The sequence below is a fragment of the Acinonyx jubatus genome, chromosome A1 (assembly GCF_027475565.1).
Source record: "Acinonyx jubatus isolate Ajub_Pintada_27869175 chromosome A1, VMU_Ajub_asm_v1.0, whole genome shotgun sequence".
In the NCBI taxonomy this organism is placed as follows: Eukaryota; Metazoa; Chordata; class Mammalia; order Carnivora; family Felidae; genus Acinonyx; species Acinonyx jubatus.
Window position 1 is genome coordinate 193,973,695 of NC_069380.1, and position 20,619 is coordinate 193,994,313.

General features: G+C 53.1%; 2 protein-coding genes across 6 annotated transcripts in view; one reads left to right on the plus strand and one right to left on the minus strand.

Annotated features, from left to right (window-relative positions):
• The window catches only part of CSF1R (colony stimulating factor 1 receptor), a 29,714-nt gene extending 19,695 nt beyond the window's left edge, over positions 1 to 10,019 (plus strand). The window contains exons 11-21 of the mRNA XM_027077028.2: positions 2,014 to 2,140; positions 2,254 to 2,358; positions 2,847 to 2,957; positions 3,552 to 3,714; positions 5,794 to 5,885; positions 5,984 to 6,081; positions 7,003 to 7,125; positions 7,205 to 7,316; positions 7,860 to 7,959; positions 8,825 to 8,933; positions 9,036 to 10,019. Coding sequence (XP_026932829.1) covers positions 2,014 to 2,140; positions 2,254 to 2,358; positions 2,847 to 2,957; positions 3,552 to 3,714; positions 5,794 to 5,885; positions 5,984 to 6,081; positions 7,003 to 7,125; positions 7,205 to 7,316; positions 7,860 to 7,959; positions 8,825 to 8,933; positions 9,036 to 9,230 — 1,335 coding nt within the window. The 3' untranslated portion in view covers positions 9,231 to 10,019. The remainder of the gene's footprint in view (positions 1 to 2,013; positions 2,141 to 2,253; positions 2,359 to 2,846; positions 2,958 to 3,551; positions 3,715 to 5,793; positions 5,886 to 5,983; positions 6,082 to 7,002; positions 7,126 to 7,204; positions 7,317 to 7,859; positions 7,960 to 8,824; positions 8,934 to 9,035) is intronic.
• A 161-nt stretch (positions 10,020 to 10,180) lies between these two features.
• HMGXB3 (HMG-box containing 3) overlaps positions 10,181 to 20,619 on the minus strand; it is a 47,166-nt gene continuing 36,727 nt past the window's right edge. For 4 of the 5 annotated variants that reach the window (XM_027077017.2, XM_015083563.3, XM_027077019.2 and 1 more), the window contains 6 exons: positions 19,796 to 19,980; positions 16,308 to 16,527; positions 15,329 to 15,462; positions 14,393 to 14,509; positions 12,609 to 12,818; positions 10,181 to 11,595 (listed from right to left, as the gene is read on the minus strand). In XM_027077017.2, the coding sequence (XP_026932818.1) occupies positions 11,128 to 11,595; positions 12,609 to 12,818; positions 14,393 to 14,509; positions 15,329 to 15,462; positions 16,308 to 16,527; positions 19,796 to 19,980 (1,334 nt within the window). In that variant the 3' untranslated portion in view covers positions 10,181 to 11,127. The remainder of the gene's footprint in view (positions 11,596 to 12,608; positions 12,819 to 14,392; positions 14,510 to 15,328; positions 15,463 to 16,307; positions 16,528 to 19,795; positions 19,981 to 20,619) is intronic. The other variant, XM_027077018.2, reaches the window with a different exon arrangement.

The following is a 20,619-nucleotide window of genomic DNA, read 5'->3' on the forward strand; positions in this document are numbered from 1 at the left end:
GAGGGGGCTGACTCAGGCCCAGCTGCATGGGCCAGAAGAAGGAGAAGTGGTGAGGAGGAAAAACAGCTTTGGCCACAGAAGCCCCCTGGGGACGGAAGTGGCCAGGGGAGGTCAAAGAATCCCTTCCCGGCTTTCTCTCCATGTTTTGGTTTGGGGAGGCACCCACACGCAGGGCCTGAATCCTCTGTGCCTCAGGAGGTTCCTCCTTTTGTCCCGTTTCAGACTCTCCTCCCAAGTCACAGCATGGATGTTAAGTTTAGCTATAGTCTCTCTCCTGAATCAGAACCTGGAAGTTCTTCCTTATGTCTAACTGCAGTCTCGTCTCCCAAACTACCATCTGGAAGCTCTCCCTTACAGCTATCTGGAGTCTTTTCTCTTAACCTGACGCAACTTGCAGCCACAGGCTGCCTTCCTCCCCAACACCCACTCACATACCCTTTAGCTCCCCTGGGCTGGGTGACCCGAGAAGGAGCCCAGCGGCTAAGCACAGCCCAGCTGGTCCTTGTCCCCTAGGGCTGACCGGAAAGAGGTGGACTGCTGACCCAAGGCCTCAGTGTCCTCCACCGCCCAAGCCCAGCTTCCACTTTCCACCTAAAGCCCATCTTCCATCAGCACTTCTCTTGGGCACCACCCCCTGGCATGATGCCCCCAAGCAGCTGCCACCCTGGGCAGGAAAGAGAGAGGCAGTCACTCCTCCTCCTAGATCTGGCTCTGCCCTCTCCCTCTCCCTCTAGCTTAAAACACACGCAGTGCAAAGTCCGTGTAAAGACCCGCATCAAGCCCTCTAGGGCTTCTCATTGCAGCTAGGAGGGAATCCGCTCATCCTAGCGCTCAAGACCTTCCTGTCTCTGGAACAGCCCTCACCTCCCTCCAGCCACACGGGCACCGGCCAGTCCCTCGGACTTGCCAGGACTTTGCCCACCTGCAGGCCAATGCATCTGCTATTGACTTTACCTGCAAAGTGCTTCGTCTGTCAGTCACCTGGCTGGTTCCTCCTCAGGCCTTCCCTGCCCTACACCTTCAGTTGCACCTGGCTCTCTCTGTTCCATCACTTTGCTTTATTTTCTTCACGGCACTAGTTGAAAATGTCCTCTCTTTATTTATTTATTTATCTATCTATTTATCTATTTATCTATTTAATTTGAGTTGATGCCTGTCTTAGCCCCCTGAATGCAAACGCCACGGGGGCAGGGCTTTCTCTTCTTTAATTCTGAATCCGTGGCGTCTGGCACAAATAAGAGTTTGGTGAAATATTTGTCTGGAAATGTTATTCAGCCTTAGAAAGGCAGGAAATTCTGACACACGGAGGAGCCTTGAAGACATTATACTAAGTGAAATAAGCCAGTCACAAAAGGACACATACTGTGTGATTCCAACTAAATGAGGTACCTAGAGTAGGCAGATTCAAGGGATACGTGGCCCGGGGCTCAGGGGAGGTAGGAAAGGGGAGCTGCTTAATGAGTAAGGAGTTTTAGTCGTGCAAGGTGAAAAGAATTCTGAAGACTGGTTGCATAACAATGGGAATGAACATTACTGAACTGTACACTCAAATAATGAGACTGAGAAATTTGAGATGATAAATTTTCTGTTGTATGCATCTTGCCACAATTAAAAATAAACCCAGACACTATTTGGATGGGAGGATGGGGGGATGGATGCATGGACAGACGGACATACTTCAAGGGCCCCCCACCCTCCTGGCTCGAGAATTACCAAGTTATCAGAGCTGTCAAGGCTCTCAGAGGTGACCCTGCTCACATCTTTCAGTGCACAGGTGGGGAAAACCAAGGCTTAGAGAAGGGCAGGTCACATGGTGAGGCCAAACCAGTCAAGGACGGGGCTCTCAGTGCCTTGGACATGGGATGACCTGGGCCCACTCACCACATCTCAGGCCACCCCTGCCTCCTCCCACCATGCCTTGGGACTGCCCACACCCCCTGCTCTTGGGGGTTGGGGATGAGATCCCACATCTGCCTGCAGGCCTGGTTGACTTTCCCCCCTCTTCCTCTGCAGAAGCCCAAGTACCAGGTGCGCTGGAAGATCATCGAGAGCTACGAGGGCAACAGCTACACCTTCATTGACCCCACCCAGCTGCCCTACAATGAGAAGTGGGAGTTCCCCCGAAACAACCTGCAGTTTGGTGAGATGAGGTCTTGGCACCCACCACGCATACATTGCAGGAGCCTATGGGCCCTTTGTCGGCGGGGACCTAAGGAGACTCTGTGTGTGTGTGTACGTGTGTGTGTGTGGCAGGTAAGACTCTTGGAGCCGGTGCCTTCGGGAAGGTGGTAGAGGCCACAGCCTTTGGTCTGGGCAAGGAAGATGCCGTCCTGAAGGTGGCTGTGAAGATGCTGAAGTGTGAGTGAGGGGCAGGGGCTTCGGGAATCTGGGGGAGCGGGTAGGAGCCCATGTACCTAGGGGAGGGGCTGCCCTGCCATGAGAGACACATTTTTGGCCTATCACAGCCTGGGGGACAGGGCCTGGGATTGGGGGCAAGGACTCTTGGCTTCTTGAGTGAGCCCCAGCCTCCCCTTAGCTCCTGGGTGTGGAGGGGCTCTTTGGAGCCCCAAAGAGGCTGGGGTGCACAGAGGCCACCCTGGGCCATGGCCTGCCCACAGCTGGGCTGCCTGCCACTCGAGAGCAGCTCAGTGACAGGCCATCTCTCCTCTCTCTCTCCCTAACTCCTATCTGTGTGTCCGCATTTCTCCTCTTCCCTCTTTCGGTCACTGGTCACTCTGGGGCCCTGGGTACGCCCTGCTTGCTCTCCTGGGTGTCTCCCATCTGTCCGTGTGGCTCTGTATGTCCTGCCCTTCCCCATCTATGGGACCTGTGGCTCCATCTCCCAGCCACTGCTCATGCAGATGAGAAGGAGGCCCTCATGTCAGAACTGAAGATCATGAGTCACCTGGGCCAACACGAGAACATAGTCAACCTTCTGGGAGCCTGTACCCACGGAGGTGAGGGGTCCTGGCAGGCATTGGGGCCCATGGCCACCCCACCCCATCTTCCCATCTCCCCAAGTTCTGGAGGGATCCCTATCTATCTCAGCATTCCTCAAATTCCCACACCAGGTGCCTGGATGGGTCAGAAGCTGTTTACGAATGATAGATAGTTCTGGGAGCTCTGATCAGTGGCTCTCAGACTTTGGTGGGTATCAGAGTCAGCCAGAGAGGGGAATAAGAGTGCAGGTCCCCAGGCCCTGCTGCAGGGAGTCTAATTCCGGGGGTCTGGAGGGAAGATCCCACCCAAAGACACTTGGACATTCACCACAGGGTCCACAGAGGTGCCCCAGGGCCTTGACCTCTACGGAACTGTCACAGATATCCTTTGAAGAAGGAATTCTACTACGGTTTTTTGAGGTTCCTCTGCTTTAGACAGATGGGGTTACTGAGGCACAGAAAGCAGAAAAAGCTGCTCACAGTCAGTCAGGATTAGAACTCAGGGCTCTTGAATCCCCATTCCAGGGTGTCCTGTTGCCCTACCCCATGTCTGTTCACACGGGGGTGGGGGGGATAAGGAGTGCACTTACCCCACTCTCTTGGCTGCTCTAGGCCCTGTTCTGGTCATCACTGAGTACTGTTGCTACGGCGACCTGCTCAACTTCCTGCGAAGGCAGGCTGAGGCCATGCTGGGCCCCAGCCTGAGTGTGGGCCAGGACCCCGAGGCAGGCGCTGGCTACAAGAACATCCACCTGGAGAAGAAATATGTTCGCAGGTAGTACCCTGGCAAAGGACAGGAAAGAGGCTGGGACTGGGAGGAAGCCCCAGGGTCTGTCCCTAAAGTGAACTCAGGCTTCGGTGGCTGTGTGGCCCTCACGTTCCACGGGGAGTAGTCACCCCAGCTTCTGTGGGCTAACTCAGTTTTTCTACTACTTATTTCTGTCATCCAACAAATAATTGAGGACCTACTATGTTCTAGGAGCATGTTGGGCAAAGACAGGGGGCTCATAGTCTGGTGGAGACAGGCGTCAATGGTATCGTCACTTGAATGTACGTAAAAGGTCAGTCAAGATCCGTTCAGGGCTCTAGCAAGAGATGGGCAGATCTTGGGGGTAATGGCCCTGTTTTTCCCATGCCGTCAGGGGCTGCAGAGCACCTGGACAGAGTCTGTTGGTTGTTGGGTGAGAAGGGGCAAAACAGTCTGTGGCCAGGTCCCTGATCTACTTGGGCCTCGGTTTCCCCAGGCAAGCCATTGAGGGGTTGAGCCTCTCAGAGACTTTCTGTCTCTGTTATTCTGTACTGCTGTGATTCCTGGAAGCCACTCGGAGACAAATGGACAAAGCCACATGGGGAACCAGAGAGAGGAAGTGGCCAGTTTCATGTCACACATGAGTCAGGGGCAGGGGCGGAGCCTGGGCTCGGATTCTGCTCCCTTGACTCCTGGTCCAGTGCTCACCTGAGCCACAGTGGTGTCCTGGAAGTCTCAGTCTTGGGGGTTGTGGGGCTTCAGGGCCAGGCTGCTGAGACAGGATCAGAACAAGAAGGGTGTACAATGAACCCCTATTTTAGCCACTGTCAGCTGCCAAGCCTGGGGAGGCAAAAGAGGAAGGAGGCCATTTAACTCCATCCAGTATCCTCGAATAGGAGGGCTGGCATGATCTGCTTCCTCTTCTGGTTCTCTGACACCCCTCTGAAAGGGCGGCTCACACTGGGCCTCTGCAGGCTGGAACCTCAGGCCAGGTCAAATCAAAATGAGAACTAGAGTGAAGTATTAACTTCTTATCTTCAAATGTGCAGATGGGGAAAGGATTCATACGGTGGGGTCACTTCAAGGGCAAATGGCATGGGAACCAATCCTGCCAACGGGTTCCCAGGCTAGAAGTATAGTTTCTAGACCAGGGGAGGGGATGGTTTTGCCACGGTCAGAGCATAGATAAGACACTCCCTTCTCTTTCTGGGAACACTAGAGTATGGGCATGGTCAAGGTGCGCATCTCCATCGCAGAGGGGACAGGAAGGGGAGACGGCCAGAAATCACACCTGTTAGAATACGAGAAACAGTAGTGGCTATTCAATCTAGAGAAGTGTTTCTCCAACCTACCTACGACTGAAAGCCTATGCTCACAGCCATCACCTAAGAGCTGTTAGAGACACAGCTCGGGCCCGCCAGACCTGCTGAATCAGAATCAGCATTTAGATGAGACTGCCCAGGCGACTCCTACACTCATGAATTACAGTTTAGGAAGCCCTCCTCTAGACCAGAGGCCTCCGCTCAGGCTGCACACAGGAACTGCCTGGAGAGGTTTCAAAGTGTGAATGACTGGGTTTCACCCCTAATTTCTGAGGTGTTCTGGGCATGGGGAGAGTTGACAACTCCCCAGGTGATTGAATGTGAAGCTGGCCAGTGGTGAGAGCCACTGTCCAGGTGGGGAAAGCTCAAAGAAGGGGCCCTAGAATATCCTCAAATCCCTGCAGGGCTGTTATGGGAAAAGGGAGCCTACTTCTGTGTGGCCCTTGAGGGCAGAGCAAGGACCAGCAGGAGGAAAATCCCAGGGGCAGACTGGCATTAGGAAAAGTGCAGAACTTTGTAATAGGCAGAGAGCTGCCCAACGACAGAACAAATTGTAAGCTTCCTCCCTGGGATGGCCAAGCAGGGATCAATGATCGCTTACACAGAATGTGGTGGCAGTTAGGGTTGGGGGGGTTCCTTGTCAGAAAGGGATGTTCAAGTTGACCTTGAGGTCCCTGCCCTTCCCTGCTGATTGGAGAGGACACGGGGACCTGGAGGCCAAGGCCCGCGCTGATTAGTATAGCAATGGGGACCTACCCGCCCCCACATCCTTTTTCCTATGTAGAGACAGCGGTTTCTCCAGTCAGGGTGTAGACACCTATGTGGAGATGAGGCCTGTCTCCACTTCTTCTTCAAACGACTCCTTCTCTGAAGAAGGTGAGGAGGCGCTGGGTGGCAGGTGCGGAGGGCGGAGGACAGGGGCCGCTGGGGGCTGGGGTGTGGTGGGGCTGCCCTGACACCTCTCCCCACACCAGACCTGGGCAAGGAGGACGGGAGGCCACTGGAGCTACGGGACCTGCTCCACTTCTCGAGCCAGGTGGCCCAGGGGATGGCCTTCCTTGCTTCTAAGAACGTGAGTTGGAAACTGGGTCCAAATGTGGTCATCCAGGGAGGTGGGAGGTGGCTGAACCCCCACATCTCCCGTGAGGCTGGGTGATTAAGGATGAAGGGGAGGAAAGGGGAGCACGCGGTGAAGGCAAGGAGGAGCCAGCGTGCCAGAGAGCAAGTGGGCAGCGGCCACACAGCCTCTAGGGGTGAGTGGGAGAAACCCATGCCTGAAGAGTTCCTCAAACTCAGGACGGTGAGGGCCCCAGCCTGAGCAGACCTGTTTCCCTGGGGTGCAGCAGGCCACGGAGGACCCCGTTTCCAAGAACAGGCCTTATTCCTTCAGTTTTGGTCAACAGCGTGAACAAGACGACTATGTCCTCTTGTGAAGCACACGGTCTCGTGGGGCCCATAAAGGAAGCTCCCTGAGTTGTCGTGAGGGTAGGAGATGATGTGTACAATATGCCCAACTCAGGAGGTTCCCAGCAGGTGGGGGCTGTGACCGCCCCCCTCACAGCAGATTTGGGAGGGCAAAACAGGGTTACGGTGTGTGCAGATGCTTAGGGAAGAGCCTGGCACGGTCGGGCCCTTGAAGTGGCAGCTGCTATTATCAGCAGCCGGTGGGGTCAGAGGCTGTTTCCAGCACCAGGGCTCATAGCTGCTGAGCACAAGCGGGTCGCCTGGCTCTGAGTCAGCTCCCACTGCTCAGGCCCAGTGGGCCACAGTGATGGTGGTTTCTAAACACCCAACTTTCCAGCCATATGAAACTTCCTCAGACCTGGATCTTGGTAGCAGGTAGGGACGGGAGCCAGGGTACAGGACCAAAACTGACGCTCACTCCCTCGACGAGGAGCCCAAGGCATTCTGGGGGGACCCTGGCTGTTCCCCCTGCACCTCAGGCTCAAGTGGGGGACGGGCCGAGACTAACTCTGTAAGTACTTTCTGTCAGTGCATCCACCGGGACGTGGCAGCCCGAAACGTCCTGCTGACCAGTGGGCGTGTGGCCAAAATTGGGGACTTCGGGCTGGCTAGGGACATCATGAATGACTCCAACTACATCGTCAAGGGCAATGTGAGTGCTGGGGAGGGTGGGTGGGCTGGGGAGGGGGCAGTGAGCCAGGGTCCGAGGTGACCGGGGTCTTCCGTGCCAGGCCCGCCTGCCTGTGAAGTGGATGGCTCCAGAGAGCATCTTCGACTGTGTCTACACGGTTCAGAGCGACGTCTGGTCCTATGGCATCTTGCTCTGGGAAATCTTCTCACTCGGTAAGCCACTGGGCCAGTGCAGGCTCAGCCTGCGGCTGATCCGTGTTTGGTTACCATGGTGTCCTATACCTCACGAAGGATGCCAGCCAAGGGTGTTTGCTGCCCAGGGCAGAGGAAAGGCTGGTGGGAGTGAAGTGACGGGCAAAGCGTCTGAAAACCAAGCAGTGCAGCTCCCGTGTGGGCCGGGCAGATGCTCCATGCTGCCAGGCATTCCCTCTGGGCTGTTCCTTCATCTGCCTGCCGGTGCAGTTGCTGCTTCCTCAGATGAAGTTTTCCCTCCTTGTCTGAAGTGTGCACATCTCACTTCTGGAGTGCTAGGCACAGAGACTTGGGCTAAGCCCTTCAGCGAGCTCCTGTAACCTCTTATTCCAAGCCTGTGCTGGAATTCTTTGTGTGGTGTGATGAGGCCGGGGTGAATTTCACTGAAATTCCCAAATTTCACTGAAGCCTATGCCTACTGTAACTCTTATGTAGGTGTGGGTGTGGGGGGCAGGTGAACGTGAGCCCCGAGCATGGGCTCCTACGTGCTCTTGGCCTTTGCAGGGCTGAACCCCTACCCTGGCATCCTGGTGAACAGCAAGTTCTACAAACTGGTGAAGGATGGATACCAAATGGCCCAGCCTGCATTCGCCCCAAAGAACATGTAAGTGAGGGACCCCAGGAAGGAGAGAGGACTCCCCAGGCTTTGGCTGAAGGGGATGGAAAGGTGTGTGGTCCTAGTCTCTCCCTGTCCACAGTGTTACAGGGCCAGGCTTCATCTCCCCCACAGTGGGCCAAAACAAGCCCATTTTAGGGAGTGCGGGATTTCCACTGGCTTCCAAGTAGCTGTTCTCAGAGGTCTCTTAAATGGGACTGGTGCTAACTCAAATGATAGACTTTGAAGTCAGACTCTATTATTATGTCGAGGCAGACTCTTCTCATTTCTTATCTTGGCTCTCTGTGGGGTCAGCCACTCCTTCACTGTGTAACCAGCCAGCCTACAATGCAGCCTCCTAACCACCTCGATACAGCTGGCCCACCAAGAATTGCCGCCTCCCTACCCTCGCCACGGCCTTCCCGTGGGCCAGCAGGCCATGAACTCGCCCAGCACACCTTTCCCCAGCCACTCTCGACACAGCCGCTCCCGCGTCTGGCCAGGCACTTGTGGCCGGCTCACTGCCATGTTCGTCTTTTGTTACAGTCATCTCAGCCCGCCTCTCAGACCTACCTGCAGGCAGCGGGAGTGCCCCTTCTCAGTTCTAGGAGCCTGGGCAAGATAGCATCTCTGAGCTTTTTCTCCCCTCAGCTGTCAAATGGGCGTGATGAAAATAGCTTCCAAGGGTTACTGGGGAGATTAAATGAGATGATGCATATCAAGGACTTAGCACAGGCCTTGTGTCAGGCACACTTTTCACTAGGTTTCAGGACCTCTGCTGGGCAAGACTGTAAGGGTGTGTGTGCATGTGCCCACGTGTGCATGTGTGCATATTGGATCCCCAGACCCACAGGCAGCTTCTGTCCTACCTTAGATATAGCATCATGCAGGCCTGCTGGGCCCTGGAGCCCACCCACAGACCCACGTTCCAGCAGATCTGCTCCCTCCTCCAGAAGCAGGCCCAAGAGGACAGGAGAGTGCCGGTGAGTGGGGCCGGCCTCAGGGTGGGTGGCTGGCTGGCTCCAGCAGGGCCGGGCTGGGCCTGAGAGGTCAGGACTGACCACCCCCGATTCTCCTACCCTCAGAACTACACCAACTTACCAAGCAGCAGCAGCAGCAGCAGCAGCAGCAGCAGCAGCAGCAGCAGCTGCCGCACTGGCAGTGGCGGTGGCAGCAGTAGTGAGCCCGAGGAGGAGAGCTCTAGCGAGCACCTGGCCTGCTGTGAGCAGGGGGATATCGCCCAGCCCCTGCTGCAGCCCAACAACTACCAGTTCTGCTGAGGGGACAACAGGGAAGCACCGCTTTCCCCTTCCTCCAAGCTTCAACTCCTCCGTGGATGGGGCACCACGGGGAGAACCTACAGACTCTGCCCTTGGTCATTTCACTCAACAGCCCAGCCCAGCTCTGAAACTCAGGAACGTGAGATCCAAGGGGGTCTCGGGAGGACCCCACTTCCAGGGCCTGGGCCATCACTGCCAATCAGGGGCTAGGGCTGAGCCCCCCACCCCGCCCACTGTTCTCAATGCTATGGCCTCATGTTTGCTATGCCGACTGGGAGAACCCCCAGCTCACTCTCTTAACCTTGTTCTCACTTCCAGGAACCCCTTTCCCTAACTCCCTTGTCTCACTGGAAATGGACTGATTTTACGGCCATGAAGTGCCCTAACATTGAGAAGACAAGGCTCCTTAGGCCTTGGCAGAGGACCCCCCCTGTAGCCAAGTGAAACGGCAAGAGCAGACAGGTGCTCAGAGACTGTGCCTGGCCCAGTGCCTGAGAGCAGGGGGGGCTCTTTTGTAAGAATGAACTGTACCTCCTAGTCCCTGCCCTTTGGCCTTCTCTCTACAGCCCCACCCTCCCTGGATCTGGTCCCTAGAACGAGCCAGGTGGCAGCTAAAAGTTCGGGGTTCTGCCCCCCCCCACCCCCACCCTGTCGTTCTGAGCTGGAAGGCAGGGGACCCGTGTGGCTGGCCACACCAAGCAAGCAGCACACACTCCGACAAGCTGACTCCTCTTAACTAACAGTCACGCTGCGGGACGTCTCTGTCATTAAACTAACAGCATTAACACAGCTGGCCTCTGGTTCTTTGTGCCACATGAGGGCCTGCGGATTCCCTGGGACCTCCTTCCATCCTTCTTCATGTCCAGTGACCAGCTCAGCACCTTGGCCGTTCAACCACACTGTGCCCCACACAAGGAGCATGGAATTGATTCTTGCTTCACCAAAACAGATAATTTAATAAATTTTATTCTTGGCAGGGGAAGAAGGGGAAAAAAGCCACCTACTCCACTCCTCTCAATAAATTAAATAACACACGGCCAATTCCCGTGCCCTAAGCAAACCTTAGGCACTTGAGCCAGTCCCGCTGTTTCCTTATGGCCCAGTCTGCTTCCCCTTCACAGAAGGGAGTTTTTCCTACTGCCGCCAGGTTATGTCATGCCAGTGGGCCACATCCCTTCTGTGGTGAGGATCCAGGGCCCAGAAAGGATGTGGGGTGCAGCAGCAGTGGCCAGGGAAAGGAGGAAGGGGGTCCTCTTCCTTAAAGCTCAGGGCAGAGAAGACAGTCCTGGAAGAGAGCGGTGGCTGTTTCTCCTTCCTCAGCTTCCCCCAGATCTGGGTGCAGGAAGAGTAGGAAGGAAATGCATCCCCCCTCTGGGAAAATCAAGAGCCCAAAGGGACCCCTAGAGCTAATGAGGCCCCAAAGGCCCCCAAGTCAAAGGCAACAGGCTAAAAGGAAGTTGTGTGGCCACAGGGGCTGGAAAGAGCGTTCCCTGGGGTGGGAAGAGCTACCTCAGTGGCCTTCCCCCCCGGAAGGCCGGACTCCGCTTCAGCCCACCCCAGGACCTCGACCCGGACCCGCAGCAGGCCCCAGGGAAGCCATCCGCTACCAGCATTCCCTCAGCCTCCGTTCCCCTCTGTTGAACATCCTATATCCCCTAAGTGCTCTCTGGGGCTAGTAAGGAGTGTCCTGGTGCTTCTCCTGACCCCCGGGAGATTGAGAACCATGGCTCCTGTGCCCCACCATGCTCAGGAAAGGGAAGCTCTTTGGTCAGTCCCAGCATCAGAGGCCTCCCCAAAGGTGAACATTCCTGCTGGTTCCCTGGATGGATCTGCCTCGGGCAAGGGCCTCACTATGGCTTGAGATGGTGCAGTCCCAGTCCCGGTGCAAGAGCCTGGCTTATACTGTCACTGCAGCCACCTCCTCTTCCTCACCCTCTTCCTCAGCCTCTGTCTTGATCTGAGCAACCCCAAGGCGGTAGAGGGTGTCGCGGATGACCACCTCGCCAGGCTGGCAGCTCTGCACGATGTCATGGATCTGCCGGTTGACGATTTCGCGGCTGGTGAGGAAGTCCATGAGGCGGTTGTAGAGGTAATAGTGGGTGGCATTGTCAAAGGCAATGGGCCGCTGGCGGACACTGTTTGGTTTGCTGTCTGCAATGGAGGCCAGGATGGCTGCATAGGGTGCTAACTCAGGGCACAGGGCTGAAGAGTGGTGCCCGGTACTGGGGTCACCAAGACTGGACTGTGTGTCTATATGGACGATGTGCCGTGCGGCAGTCTTGGTGGCCGGGTGCTGGACGGAGTGCTCAGCCTCCATCACGTCCACAGTATAATGCTGGTCCAAGAGCTCTGGGCAGGATACGCTCTAGAGGAGAGAGAAGAAACCACTCTGACATGAGGGAATGACTGAGGCAGAAGCTGTGTGGTGGGGGAGAATGAAGGCTGTGGGGTCAGTTAGCCCAGTAAACCCTCACGTCTCCACATATGCCTACATCTCCTGGGGCAAGTCCCCTCTCTTCTTCCTCGGTGCCTCTGTCTCCTCGTGAGGACGGGGATAGCAACAGAGGCCACCTCCCAGAACAGATGTTGGATTACCTGAGCTGTTATCACTTACTACTGTGCCTAGTCAATTCAGGCTGGGGCTGCGGGGAGTGGGGAGAAGGGGGCCCTCGCTGAGGCTCACTCGCCTTTCGGCAGTGCCCAGCACAAGCTCGCAGAGCCAGTGAGTCCCAGGGAATAAGGAAAAGTTGAATGATGACAATCATGTCCCCCTTTTTCCTGTTGCCGGTCCTAACATGTCTTCCAGCAAAGGGCACATGTGTCTGGTAAGAATCACTGCCTGGTTCAAAGCACCAAAAAGCAGAGACAAGGGCTCTGCCTCTAATCTGCTTTTGTGACACTGGATAAGTCCACCTCCCTTCTCTGGACCTTACTCTACCCTTTTAGTAAGAAGAGTAGATTGGATACGACCGGTGTTTTCTAAGCCTCTGTACCTCTAGATCATAACAGGTATGCCATGCGGTATATTCATGGTCAAATCCAACACCTGGCTGGTCTGGGTCTTTAGTACACCAACACGCATGATGTCTCCAAAAAGCAGAAATTTTCTAGGCTTATCTGGAGGGCAACTCCTTTGACACCAAAATATCTGTGTTTGGGACATCCTGGGCACTCCTCAGTGACATGCTGTGGCCTCACACGTACAGGGATTGGTCAGTAAAAATTTGTGGAGTACATGCTGGTTCAGAGCATCAAGACAAAATAGTAGCGGAGACAAAGGATGCTGGAGATGGTTCCCGTAAGGCCTTCCCAAAGAACCAGGAGGTGAAACATGGTGAGTCTGCGGGATTTATTCCAGTTCCTCAGAAGGGAACTCACCACAGGTGGCTCCGCAGGACTAGAGAAGCAGCCCTGGTTCCTCCCCCACATCTGGTTGGTCAGCTCTGGGTAGCAGAGGTCAGCACACAGGGCCACTGGTGTGGCCATGTCTACCACGTAGACAGGTGGCCAATGGCGGGAAGAGACCAGCAGATCCACATGGTCGCGGGCACTTTCGCCCCGCACGAGATACTTGGAGCCACAGATCACCTGGGCAGGGAGATGGGAGGACACAGCACAGCCAATCAGCAGACAGACTGAGTTGAGTCTTCACTGCCTTCTTTCCAGGAATAATCAGGTTTTGTGACTAAAGCCATGGCCATCCTGCCAGAGCCCGTCACATCCTGCTTCCTACTTCTGTCCCTAATTGAAGTTGTTAGTTCGTCCCCGACTTCCTAAGAGAATAGCTGGGACCATTTGGTCTTCAACTGAGGCTGAGAGGCCCCAAGGGCATCTGCTCCAAACCCCACCCCCTCCACACTAACAAGCACTGTCGAGTCCAGTGGCTCCGATTCCCAGACACACAGCACTGGCAGCTAACAGCTGGTTCAAGATGGAGGTTCCAGGGCCCCACTCCAAACCTAAGGAATTAACCTCTGGGGGTGGGGCCTGAGCATCTGTATTTTGAGCAGCTCTCCAGCAGACCCGGATATGTTGCCCAATGTTAACCAGGAAACACCTCCACCAACAGGGCCCCCCGCCCCCAGATGCCACTTCATTGCTGAGGAACTCTGTGTACAGTGGGGAATCCTGCATCTGCCTCCACCTCCCTACCTTCACCCCTACCAGTCCTGGCTATCACCTCCTAGTAACCCTGCTCGCCTATCACAGCCCTGAGCTCTGCAGCTCTCACAGCCCTGTGTGGTCAAATGCTTCCCACGAGACAGTCCCCAGTCACATGAGCACAGTCCTCTGAGCAGGCTCTGTTCTGCCAGGGAGAGGCATCAAGTCTGTCCTTCAGACGCAGCTTTTGTCAAAGAAGCTGATAATCAGATTCTCTTCGGCTAGCCAGTCGCCACGTCCGCTCACACACCTGAATTAACTGAAGGCTGTGCTGGCAATCTCTGCCCTGTTTAAATACTCGTTCAAGGGGTTTTCAACCCCAGCGTCTTCCTTGGCCTGCTTTGTCGTACGGCGCGCAACCTTCCCAGAGTCATCCCAGTGTCTACCCTGTTCAGACTCTAATGACATAGGCGTGCTCTTCTTAAACCAAAATCTGAACTACGGCCTCCCCAGTTCCCACTCAGAACTGTCCAGTGGACCCTTCATCACTCTCAGAAGGAAACCCAGACTGCTACTTCCAACCTTCCAACCTTCCTCCTCTGGGCTCACTAGGCTTCCCCACTCAGGACTTAGTGGTCAACCCCTCCCTCTGCTGGAACATTACTTCCACAGCTTATCACTGGCTGCTCCAGACAGCAGGTCCCTCTCTGTTATCTTCTATCTCAGGTCTCATCTAGTTCCTTCAGAGCTAGCGCCATAAGCCATGGTGGCTTTATTTCCCCTCTAGAATGAGATCATCTAGTGGAGGAATGACATCTTCAGCGCTCACCTCTGAATCCTCAACAGCTATGCAGGGCCAGCATGTGGAAAGGGGATTAATCCTCACTGGTGACGATGCAGGCTCCCTTCCTAGTGCAAATGCTGGCAACTGACCCCTAAGGAGCTACTCCGCAGGCTGCCCAGTGACCTAAGTGCCAGCTCCCACAGGATGAGCTGGATCAGATTCCCTGTGTGGACAATCTGGTGTGGACAAATTCCCAGTATCTTTCTTATCCTCTTACCTGATGGGGGCACACCTTGTAGATTTTACCCCCCGTGAGATGAGGTGGGGGCTGTCTAACTCTGGTTCCATTCTGTACAGATTCATAGAGGGCCAACAAGGAGAAGCAGAGCTGTTCCTGGAGCAAGACAAGATTAAAAACAGAGCAGTAAATGCTAAGGGACCAGGCCTGGTGTGCAGCACCAAATGCTCACTTCAATATCCAAAGCAAAAGAATAAACTGTCAAGGCCAGAGTGGGCCTTGGGGCCTCACTAGCCCAAAGTCCTCTGAGGGCCGTGAAAGGACCAGGTCACAGAGCCAGCCAGAATGACCAAAGTGCCAGACTCTTGAAGCCTGGGGTCTTCCTACTTTTTACAGGGCAGGGAATGCTTCAAAAAAAGCTAACATTTGAGTCTGAACTTGAAGAAAGCGTAACATTTTCAACAGCATTATTAGTATAAAAAAAAGGAAATAATATATGCGTAAAACACACACATTCACATACACGTGTGCACGCATGCACACATGCATACACACACTGTCTCTCTTCATGCATGTAACAGCATTCACTTTCTAAGAGCCAGGAGAGGTGATAACCACATACTGCAAGGTGCCTCCCTTACAACAATTTCATGGGTTGGTAGTTTGGTTATTTCCACTTTGTAAACCAGGAAAATGAGGCTGAGAAACGTAGGGGAGCTTATCCAAGATCACGCCCAGTAAGTGGGAGAGCCAGGATTCCTGACCCCAGAGTCTGGGCCCACAGAGGAACTGACTGGAGGCAAAGGCCTCCCATTCCTGTTATGCTCTGGCTGCGGACCACATCCCAGGCCTCCCTGACTGCCCGCACCTTCTGTCCGGTGAAGGCACTTGTCATGGGTGCTCGTATCCTTGCCCAGAAAGGACAGCCAGCCTGCTCGCAAAGTCCCCATCTGCACTGCCACCCCCGACACTCACCTTGGAGTCTTCTGTCCCAAAGGGGATGCCACACTGCCTCAGCAAGTGCCGTAGCTCCTCCTCACTGTAGGAGCCAATCTCCTCAAGCTTGCAGGTGCCCTCGTGGAGTAGCCTCACCAAGGCACTGCCATGGCCTGTAAGAGACAGCCCTATTGAAGGGGGTGTGGGGGGGCTGCTGCCAGCCAACAGAGGTCACGGGTAGCCCCTCATGTGTGAGGATGAGAAGCGGGGGGGGGGGGGGACGAGGCCTAAGTACAGCAGGCGGTGGAAGCAGGCTCTGCCCTGAGCACTGCCCCGGGTGCTGGAGGAGGTGGACTCAAAGAAGGTCTTCTAACTTCTGCAGATATTTGAAGTCTCTCAGAACCGGCTTTCTACCCTTGAACATCTAGGGAAGAGATCCAGTAGAGTGCCCTCAAAGAACCCCAAAATGGGTATTTAAGAACCAAGATCTCAGATGCTTACCACAAGGGCAGCAGCAGATGAGCAGTAGCACTCATTTCAAGAACACTCTCTGTACATTGTGTTCCTGAACCTGCCTGGCCAACAGAGAACTATGTGGAGGTCTTAGAAAAGAAAACCAGTTTCTGGGTCTTGAAACAGTAAACATGAGGTGAGACCTCAGCAACTAATGTTAGGAAGCACTGTTTGAGAACCAGCCTATCACAACGTATTAAAATACTTTTAAGATCATCTGAGGTCACGTCCAGAATTTAAAAAATGAAATAAAATAGGAAATGTATTCCACTTGGTAAGGAAAAGTACCGTTTTGTGAAAGTTGGCTGGCAGCTCTCCAAAATTCTGCATCATGACTTTAATCTCTAGGGAATTTTGTCACAGACTGTCACTATCTTTCTCCAAAGAGCCCTCTAGGCGAGCCTGCCCATCGCACCGCCCCCGCCCCCCACTTATGCTGTCTGGTCATGAAAATGTCCCAGACTCTGGACTGGGCCCTCCCCTGACCTGAGTCAGGTGATCTCACCAGGTACTGGCTGCACATCCAGGTTTTTGTCTTTCTCAGTGTTGACGACCACAGCTCCTCTCATGAGCGGTGGAAAGAAGGGGGCAATAACAGACGCATCAAACTTGGTGATAGGGATGCTGGCAGGGAAGGCCACCTGCTCAATCACCTCTGTCTCCATTGTGGCCCAAAAGTCCTCCACGTTTACCTCACTAGGGCCCAAGAACTCGGGCCAGGTGAACTAAAAGATAAGGATAAAAACGATCAAACTGTAGGAGCCACAGAGTATTTAGCAACAGAACAGCCCCCCTTCTTGATACACTCCGGACAACAAAGGTGGGGGGCGGGGGGGGGCATCTGACGGCCATGCACGGCCAGGGCACTCCCAGATCTGACATCTTAGTACCCAACTGCCTTTTGGCTGCATTCCTCTCTCCCATACTACAGCACTCCCCAACACCCGAACAATCCTATGTCCTTTCTGCATCCATCTATAGTCCAGTCCTCTCCCTGACTCGCAAGGGAAGGGGGACTACCACTGACTACCCGCTATGTGCTGGACACTGATTACTGCTCTGTAAGTCTGGGAGTCTGTCTGAGGTGACACTAGTGCAGTAAGGGACAGAATAAGAATGCGAACAAAAGTCCAGTTCCAAAGCCTAAGCCTTGTGTTCCTGCCACCCAGGGCGCTAGTGCACGCTGTGAGCAAAGAGCACAGATGTCCCACCACACTTTACAGCTACTGAGCCCACCCTCTCCACAAAACAAGGGGATGAGAAATGCCAGCTGACTGTGCTGCTGTGTGCGCAAACTGATGTGGTGACTGTCATCAGTCCAGACGGTCTTCCTCTATACAGTCCCTGAGGGGAGAGGCCACCAGACAGTCTCCTCAGGGACAAATGCAAATTTAAGTTCTGTTCAGAAACTTCTTGTTCCATTTCCCTGACATCAGAAGAGCCTCCACCTGCTTCCCTCACACATCCGTCACACCACCCTGCACACACAAAAGGGAGAGAATAAAGTAAGTCCTGGTCTCTAGAAAGAAATACCCAGTACCACAGAAGAGAAGAGATGCCTATACTGAGAGTGAAGGGAATTCTACGCCATTCTCTGAGAAAAAGCCTTGATCTGACAAAGCAGGTACCAGGCAGGTCTACGAGACTTAAGCTCTGCAGGGAGGTGGACATCTGTTTACTCCTGGAAACCAAATGGTCTCCGAAGCCAGATGTGTTTAAAAACAAAAAACAAGAACAACAACAACAACAACAAAAATTGGAGCTCAGGGTCCCAGGAGTGAGCACAGCAGTGCTTACAAACTCAGACTCTGGAGTCAGACAGCCAACTGAACCAAGGTCCAGTTCTACCCCTCCTGGCAGGGTGAGCTTGGACAAAACCCCTGGGCTTCAGTCCCTTCATCTATAAAAATCTCACAGGCTTGGAGAAGTAAGTCCTATAATAAAGCACTGAGCAGAGCCAAAGAACTTGGCAAACGCAGTAACATGCTCAATAAACCCTAGCTGCATTACTATTAACGCTACACTATAAAACCATGAGATGAACAGATCTGAAGAAGTTTGGCAATAGCCTCTTGATGACATAACACACAACAGCAAAATTTTTTTTATAGTTTACTTTATCTACAAACAACGCTTACAAGACTCCAGGAAGCACTATGCTTACGTTCGTATGTCTTGTTATGTACCACCATCCTTCAAAGGAATACGTAATCAAAATATATGGGTTTTTTTTGTTTTTTTGTTTTTTTTTTAATTGGGAAGAAACAGAGGCATGTGCATTAAATCCCTAATAGGCTCAGCTGGCCATGCCAAAATGCACCCAAGCTTTTCTCTAGAGGGCCCGCACCCACCCCTGGTAGAGAACAGATGAGCTGAAGGTCCAGCGCCTCAAGAGACACTTCATGTTGCAAGTTCATGGATGGGGAGCTCACACCCCACCACTACGCTACTGCTAGCCTACTCACAGGCATGCAGACCAGACCTCTCAGCATGATCGTGGGAGAGAGTTCAGGAACCTATGGGATTTTTTGAAACACCATGTAACCAGGTTAAGAAAAATTCCTATTCTTCTGAGTTTACTAAGAGTTTTATCAGAAATTGGGGTTGGGGCGCCTGGGTGGCTCAGTTAAGCATCTGACTTTGGTTCAGGTCATGATCTCGCGGTGTGTGGGTTGGGGCCCCGCATCAGGCTCTGTGCTGACAGCTCAGAGCCTGGAGCCTGCTTCAGATTCTGTATCACCCTCTCTCTCTGCCCCTCCCCCACTCATGCTCTGTCTCCATCTCAAAAATAAATAAACATTAAAAAATATAAAAAAAAAAAGAAACTGGTGTTAAATAATAACGAAAGCCTTTTTTTACATCTAATGAAATGATCATATGGGTTTCTACCTTTTACCTGTACGGCAGCAAATTACATTAGTATATTTTCTAACGTTGAAACAATCTTGGTTTCCCGGGATAAGCTTAGTCATGATGTGTTACTCTACTCACTGTTATTATCCTATAGAGCACTGTGTCATCTGTATTCATGAATACAATCAGCTCCGATTTGTTCCTATAGTAAATGGCTGGTTTTATTTTCAAGGTTATTTGGTCTTATACAATGAGGTGGAGAAATACATCTGCTTTTACCATTCTCTGATCAGAATCATAGATTTCTTGGAGATGTTAGAATTAAGGTATAAAACCCATTGAGTTTGGTATTACCTCTGCGAACACTTTTTATTTAAGGACCTAAGTCCCCGATCAGGTCACTCTTTTCCACACTTTCTTTCCATGGCTCTCATCTCACTTGGTGTAAGTCCTCACAGGGGCCCATGTGCCCCCGTGGAGTCTGGCCTCCCACAGCCTCTTGAACTCACACATCCCACCACTCTCTCCACCGCTCTCCACCAGCCTCCTTGCCATTCCTCAACCAGGCAGAGGAAGCCCACCTCAGACCATGTTTTGCTGCTCTCTCTGCCTGGAATATTCCTCCCCTGAGAGCTACGTGGGCTTCAGATCTCTCCTCAAATGCCACCATATCAGAGACGCCTCCCCCTACTACCCTCTAGAAAACAGGAATCCCGCTCTCCACCAAACTGCTCTCTTCTCCTCACCTGCTTTACTGTCACTATGCTACTTTTAATTACTACTTACTACATATAATATAGACACTGATATAACATACAATTATTAACAATGTTTGTTTCCTGTTAAATTCTCAAATTTGGGGATTTCCCACATTCCCAAAGCAGGATTCGAGCCCCATGAGCACAGGAACTTTATAGGTTTTTTACTGCCATGTCCCAAGTGTCTAAAAAGTGTACCTGGTTCATGTTTAATAAATTTGTTGGCAAGTAACAAATGCCATAACTTCCATCCAGCCTTCCTTAGATAAAAAGCCACTCCCCTCTCTCAGGCAGGACTGGAGCCATCTGTTCCTGGGACAGCATGAAGGAAGGTGGCTGCCGAAGTGTGAGGACAGTTCTAAAGGCGGCAGGAGATACTTACTTCCACACTCTTCAGTGCCAACACATTTTCTTCATTCCTCTGGGCCATTTCCACTTTGGGAGCCACACCACAGATGCCACAGATCATGTCATTGTAGTCTCGGACAGTGAGGCACTCGAAAGCCCAATAGCCATTGCACAGCAGCTCCTGCAGCTGGCTCAGCTCCTCCAAGGTCAGGGTCTTTTCTGCAAGGAGAGCAAGAGTTCTGAGAAGTCACAGCAAAAGACCGTGAGGCCACTGGGCACGAGCCAATGGCCAGAAAGAACAGCATCTCTGCAAGACTGCTTCTCCCCTAAGAACACCCCAGGGTCAAGCACCCTGGCCCTAAGGGCTCGGGTGGCAACCCCAAAGGGCAATTCCAATCAGAGTTGTAACCACCTCGCACTAAGTACCTACTAGGCACTAAACACAGTGCAAACAACTTCAAATACGTTACTCATTTAACTCTCACATCTTTATGAAATAGAAGCTATTCTCATCCTCATTTTACAACTGGAGAAACTGAGGCACAGAGAATAACTTGTTCAAAAATACACTGCCACTAAGTAGCAGTGCCAAGACTCAAACACAAGCCTGTTTGACCCCAGAACCTCTGCAGTACTCTATATGACCTCCTAGCAAGCAAGGTGCAAGGGAACGGAAACCTGCAGGGATAGGAAGGGAAAAGCACCAACAGAGAGAAGGAAAGCAAGGGAGAAAATAATTGCTAATAATAAGGAGGGTGGTCACCACCCTCAGGTCTCAACATGAGCCCTGGGACCGGTAGCAGACCTCCAGAAGCTATGTACTCAGAGTGAGTCTGATCAACATGCAGTGAGGCCTTG